Source organism: Mustela nigripes, chromosome 4, assembly GCF_022355385.1.
Source record: "Mustela nigripes isolate SB6536 chromosome 4, MUSNIG.SB6536, whole genome shotgun sequence".
NCBI lineage: Eukaryota > Metazoa > Chordata > Mammalia > Carnivora > Mustelidae > Mustela > Mustela nigripes.
The window spans coordinates 20899960-20907015 of record NC_081560.1 but is presented as its reverse complement, the minus strand read 5'-3'; the positions used below and the strand labels follow the sequence as shown (position 1 = coordinate 20907015).

General features: G+C 35.2%; 1 protein-coding gene across 2 annotated transcripts in view; it reads left to right on the top strand.

Moving 5' to 3' along the window:
* The window catches only part of MKLN1 (muskelin 1), a 171283-nt gene that overhangs the window by 41482 nt on the left and 122745 nt on the right, over positions 1-7056 (top strand). For both annotated transcript variants that reach the window (XM_059396396.1, XM_059396397.1), the window contains exon 2: positions 1993-2062. In XM_059396396.1, coding sequence (XP_059252379.1) covers positions 1993-2062 — 70 coding nt within the window. The remainder of the gene's footprint in view (positions 1-1992; positions 2063-7056) is intronic.

Below are 7056 nucleotides of genomic sequence, written 5' to 3'. Positions count from 1 at the left end.
GAGCCCAATGCGGGACTCGATCCCAAGACCCTGAGATCATGACCTGAGCCGAAGGCAGCGGCTTAACCCACTGAGCCACCCAGGCGCCCCTAAAATGTGTTAATTTTAGAAAGCTAGAAATGTACAAAAGGGCAAAAAATTATCTCATTGAAAGTGGCATTGACAATTTAGTATATGCTCTTTGTCTTTCTCTCCATGCATGAATATTATTACTTACAACAATGATTCATCGTAAATATACTCTAAACTACTTTTTTCTCTTCAGTTACTGTGTAGTGAACAATTTTCAATTACATTTAAAGTTAGATTATAGAACATGAGTACAGTGTGTTCTGTAACACAAGTATCTAATAATTTGTCTAATTAATTCCTGACTGTGACAGAATATGGTTGCTTGCAATTTGTTACTACAAACTGTGCTGTGATGAATGTGGATGATTTACATGCCCTGGATTATTTTTTAGGTTAAGTTCCAAGAAGTGGAAATAATTCTCAGGCTGTATAGTGTAGTAATTAAGAGCATTGGCTTTGGAGTCAGACTGCCTCAGAGTAAAATCCTCACTTCTAAGGTGTATGTATATTTAGGCAAGTTAATTTCTCTCTCTCATTTCTTAATCTGTATGTTGAAGATAATAATAGTTTAAGCACTTCTTAGGTGTATGTATATTTAGGCAAATGAATTTATCTCTCTCATTTCCTAATCTGTGCTCCAGGCTTATCTTTTGAATTACCTGCTCCAGTCCTAGAACCAGCAATTTCCCCTAGAATCCCTGTTTTCTTTTCTTAGGGGATGCTGGGTAGAAACCAAGACCTGGGTGCTGGGTGTGTTCACTGCTGCTGGGGTGTCACCACTTCTAGTCCCACTTAGTGAACAGAACTAACAAATACTATTTGTGTGTTGTTTGTGCATGCATGCACATACATATCTGTAATTATTTTCATATCTTTTTATCTGTGTCCATATTAAACTAAACATTAGTTCAAGTGATGTCCAGTCCACAGGGCTCATTCTAACCTTACTCCCTTTGCTTTTCTATAACTTTCCACACTGAAGTGAGAAGCTTAATTCCACTATCTGCCATCTATTTATTTGTTAAACCCCAGTATACATGTGAACTGATTGAGAATTAACCAGTATCTCTGTGAAAAACAACTTTACCAAATACAGTACAGTTTTTATATGTGGTTCCATTTTTCTTTAGCCTTATGGTTTCTGGTGAAAGCACCATCTTCCAAAGTTACTTATATCACTTCCTTTTTTCACCCACAGTTCTGCTTTTGACCTTGTGCTTTAAAGACTTCTTAATCTAGGGGCTCCTGGGTGACAGTCTGTTAAGCATCTGACTCTTGGTTTAGGCTCAGGTCATGATCTCTTAGTGTTGTGAGATTAAGCCCTGTGTCAGGCTCCATGCTCAGTGTGGAGTCTGCTAAAGTTTCACTCTCTCTCTCTCTCTGTCCCTGCTCTCACCCATGCTCTTTCTTTCTCCCAAATAAATAAATCTTTTTTTTTTTTTAAAAGCTTCTTGATCCAAAGATTGATTGTATGCATATACATATACATACATGATGTTGCATATAATACATAATATAACATACCTATATGTAGTATATAACAATATCATTGTGTGCAATATAATAATATATCTAATAAGTATAAGTGGAATTTATTTATTCTTAGGTATTTTATTTTATTTTCTTACCTTAAATTTCTAAACACACCTGTTCACTTTGGCACTTGCGTATTAAGTAGAAGTATATCTTTTCTTGCTTTTCTCCATTGTTTGAAATGCTGCCTTTATTATATTTTTTAGATCTTAGATATACTAGAATTTTTCTGTTTCTTATTCTGTTTAATTGTCTCTTTTTGTTCAAGTTCCAGACATTATATAACTTTTTGATAATTTCAGCATCTGGTAGATTATTCCTCTTTTTGCATATTCATATTCACTTATAATTTTAATTATTTGTATAATTTTCTTTTCTTTATTTCAGAAACATTTTAGTGGATAAACCAAATGACCAATCTTCAAGGTGGTCTTCAGAGAGCAACTATCCTCCCCAGGTAAGAAGGTAGCTCCTGATACTATTTAGAATAGGCACTTAATTGACATCAGTTATGTGGAATTCATTAATAACTTATTCAGTCTTTGAAATTGTGAGATAGATTATTATTTCCTTTTTTTTGTTTATTTAAGTGTTGGAAGAGTTTTTATTTCGTAGTCAAATGCAGTGTGGAATTTGATGAAATACAGACTTTTTACTTCTGTCTGCTAGAACATTTCTTTATTTTTAAAGATTTTATTTATTTTAGAGAGAGAGGGCTCGTGAGCAGAGGGAGAGAGAGAGAGAGCTCGTGAGCAGAGGGAGAGAGAGAGAGAGAGAGAGAATCTCAAGCAGATTCTGTGCTAAACACAAAGTGCCTTGCAGGGCTCAGTTTCACAATCCTGAGATCCTGACGTGAGATGATTTAAGAACTGGGTGCTTAACTGACCGAACCACCCAGGTTCCCCTTTCTGCTGGAGCTTTAAAATGTAATACGTATTTTTTCCACATTACTAATGATGCAACATTAAGTTTCTTGATACCTTTTGAGGAAAATGTTAATGGAAAGAACTGGTTATGGTGCCATTGCTGTTTTGAGCAGTAACTGATCTGAGTGCCAGTATGAGCAGAGGTAATGACTTCTATTGTATTTAGACTCCAGTCATTTTGTAAATGTTTAAGGAAATGTTAGTAAGTTGAACTTTGACTCAGTAACTCAATGACTGCCTTTTAGGGAAAATAAACTTGATATAGTTTGTTATTTTATTAAAGTGGTATATTTAGGTGATGTCAAGACCATGAACTAAGTAACTTTCCTTGACAAGTAGTGTCTGAGGTCATTTCAATTTAAAAATAGTCATTCTTTCAGTTATATACTTTAAGCATTGAAACTTATTATGTCCATCTCCTTGAGGAAATGAGTGCTCTGATAGGTAAAGCAGATGGGTAAGTAAAACCTACTTTTTTATTCTAGTGTAATTTTTGGAAGCCTAACCTCTATACTTATTTTTCCTTTTACATATATAAATGCATATATAAATATGTATATATGCATTCCTTTTTTGGATCACGTGGTATTTAAATGTTCTATTGCAGGGGCACCTGGGTGGCTCAGTCAGTTAAGTGTCTGACTCTTGGTTTTGGTTCAGGTCATGATCTCAGTCAGGATCTTGAGATCAAGCCCTGAGTCGGGCTCTATGCTAAGCAGGGAGTCTGCCTCTCTCTCTCTCTTCCCTTCTTCTCCCACAGCACATGTGCGTGTGTACACGTGCTTGCTCACTCTCTCTCAAAGAAATAAATAAAATCTTTAAACAAGTAAATGTTCTAGTGTAAAGTATACATCCAAAGAATATATATTCATATTTTTTATGTATGTATAAGGAATAATATCTATTTATTCATTAACTTTCTTTAGAAATATAAGACATCCATGACCTTTTGAAACCTCTTGTGAGCTCCATCTTATATTTGTCCTCTGACTCCTCCCCAGTAACTATAATTTCATGCTTTGTTAAGCATTTTCTTACTGTATTATATATGTATGTTTATACATGTGTTCTGATTTAGGTTTTATTTAAGATTTAAGCTTTGACTTTATGTAAACCTAAATTGAATCACTCATTTTAAATCTTGATGTGCTTTTTTTTGCTTTACATATAATTGTACCTTCTTAATTTTCACTACTGTATAGTATTCCAGTATGTTAGCATGCCAAAATGTGTTTATCCATTTTGTAGTTGATACAGGCTTTTCAGTTTTTTATCCTTTTTTGCCATTATGACTAGGCTGCTATGAACAATTCTGTATGTTGTTGTCTCCTGGTACACATGTACAAGATTTTCTTTAGGATATATGCCTTGGAGCACAGTTGTTAGATCATAGGATATATGTATGTTCAGATAATGCAAAACTTTTTTACAAAATGGCTATATGATTTACTCTCACTGACAGCTTATGAAAGTTACTGTGCATTGCATTCTCCCCTTCACTTCTATGGCTCATTTTTAGGTTTTACCAGTCTGTTAGATCTTTGATTATAACTCACTATGCTTTTTATTTGCATCTTCCTGTTTATATTCAAGCCTTTTTGCATATGATGGTGGGCTTACATTGTGTATGTTTTTGGTGCCTGACCCCCACCCACTGTACCCTGAGGTTGAATGCATTGTGTTTTTAATCATGCTTTTCTTATTCACATTTTCATTTTACTTAAATTGAGCCCTCAAATTTGGTGTGTGTTTGTTTTTACTCAGTTGTTTTTATGTTTTGCCAATGAATTTTATATAGCTTTTTTATTATTAGTGAAACTGTGGTAACCTCTTTACTGTGACGTTATCTTTATTTGTTGTGGAACAGTATTTTGAAGACAGTAGTATTTAATGTGTTTTTACGTATTTATTTGCTTATTCATTCAAAACTTACTTAGTAAGCACCCATGAGGTACCAAACGTTGTAGCAGTGAACTATTGTCTTTCCTCTTAATGAGCCAAGAAATACCTTAAACCAATTAATATGCAGTGTGGTAAGTGCAAGAGTAGAAGTTACTTGAAGTTTTTATGATTTAAAAGAGACTAAGTTTCATGGAATTAGGTAACATGAATCTGTTTTTTCTTCACTGTAATTATAAGTCATATGTAACTGGAGTTCCGTGTAGCCAGTCTCAAAGAACAACAGTCTTGCTAGAAAAATATAAGAGTAATTTCAGTTTTTACTTAGTTTTGTGAGGGCGCCTGGGTGGCTCAGTGGGTTGAGCCGCTGCCTTCGGCTCAGGTCATGATCTCAGGGTCCTGGGATCGAGTCCCGCATCGGGCTCTCTGCTCAGCAGGGAGCCTGCTTCCTCCTCTCTCTCTGCCTGCCTCTCTGCCTACTTGTGATTTCTGTCTGTCAAATAAATAAATAAAATCTTAAAAAAAAAAGAAGATTCTGGTTTACTTAGTTTTGTGAGAAACTGCCATATGAGATGGAATGGGTATAGTTTTAATATGTAGATATGTAGCAAGTACTCTTGTTCTCCTAGTGAATGTGAGCTAGGTCTATAATACTAATTCCAGCCCTCCTCCTTTCTTTTCTTCCGAAACATATTCTGAAAATTACTAAAAGGGCTGAATTTTTAAAAGATGCCCACAAAAAGTTTATGAAAGCTAGACCTGAAATTGATTCATTCTCAGCATAATTATAAAACAGAATGAATCCCTACCTCTGGGGTTACTGTGGGAAGAGTTGCATTGGCAAATTACTAAAGGAGAAAGGGAAGAAAACCCATCCTTGAGAGGTTTCAGCCGTGTATTGTTGCTTATTTATATTTGGTAATCAGATTCTTAATACTTGGCTATTCAGGAGACCTTACTGTGTGATTTTAGTTTTAGGTGGTTCTGGATGTATAGCACTCTTTTAAGCTTCTCAATAGAAGCAGGTGCAGATCCTATCTGGAGCTAGTTACCTTTTCCTGAGGCTTCAGGTAGTCTCCATAAATCATTACTCACAAACACAAAGATAAGCAAACGTACAAGGTACCTTTAGTAAGAAGTAGGAAGGAAGTATAGCAGAAACCTGCAAAAATGTTAGGTATAGGAATTAAAAGTACTAAAAAATACCAGAATTAAGAATTAACATAACTGTATTTAAAGAAATAAAAGATTGGGGCACCTGGGTGGCTCAGTGGTTTAGGCCTTTGCCTTTGGCTCAGGTCATGGTCTCAGGGTCCTGGGATGGAGCCACACATCAGGCTCTCTGCTCAGCAGGGAGCCTGCTTCCCTCTCTCTCTGCCTGCCTTTGCCTATTCTCTGTCAAATAAATAAATAAAATCTTAAAAAAAAATGAACTGACTGGAATGTTAATCATATCTATCATAATTCCTTCATTGCAGTCCCTGGATTAGTGTTCGACTGTCTGAGAGAAGGTTTGGTACACAAGGGACCAGAAATTATGCCTGCAGTACCTTCTCACCTTTTTGTCTGTAACTTTCATTCATTCAGTTCATTATGTACAAATTTAATGGCTGCTGTATCTCGGACTCTCTTCTAGGTATTCGACTAAGGAAAATCAGTGAGATATAAGTAGGACACAATCATATTTCTGGCCTCATAGAGCTTATTTTTTGAGGAGAGAGACAATATGCAAAATAAATAATGTGTTAAGAGGTGAAAAGTGCTATTGCAGTAATCCTGGCAATAATCCTGAAGCTTTTGACTAGGTGGTGGTTGCCCAGGTGAGGAAAGCTGACTGTAAAGGCACTTTGAAGAACGTGAGATCATATTATACATTTTTAAGCCTTTTGCTAATACGTAAGCAAATACAAAAGATGAATGTTGCCTCTCTTTTCTCTTCTGACTGGGTATTTGACAAGGAAGAAAAGGTAGGAGAGTTTTGCTTTTATATTTTCTCTTAACGTTTCATATGCCTTCTGTCTCTGTCACATACTGTTGTAAATCGTCTGCCATGGACTCTATGGAAACTAGGGTCAGAGAGTTCACCTCCTAGAATTGTGTTTCTTCATTCGTAAAAATAAGGCTTTAAGGTTATAGTGTACTCCTTAAGTGTTTTATTTCTGGATTTCTAAATTTTGTATTATGTGGAAGTTTTTTTCTGAAGGTGCTGGGTAAAGGGAAATATTACTCTATTACTAATTAACATCAAATCTTTTTTTTTCTTTGATAGCAGAAATACTTGTTTTGTATCTATCATAGAGTCATAGGACTCCTTTCATTCTACTTTGTGTTATGGTTCGTTGTTAGTGTATGTTTTTCTCATTAGATTGTAAGATCCTTGAAAAAGTAGCATTCTGTTTTACTAATTTCCGTATTTCCCTTTCAGTGGTGTCATAACAAAGCTGGGAATTTTGTGTTTGCTATGATTAAAAAAAAAAGAAAAAGAAAAAGAAGTATTAATTTAGAAAATCAGTGTGGTTAGGAATTAGATTTGAGTCTAATTTAGATGTTTGAATTGTTATGCAGTGTCCTAGCCCGCAGGCACACATATCACATTAGTAAGTAATTATATTTATCTAGGAATGAA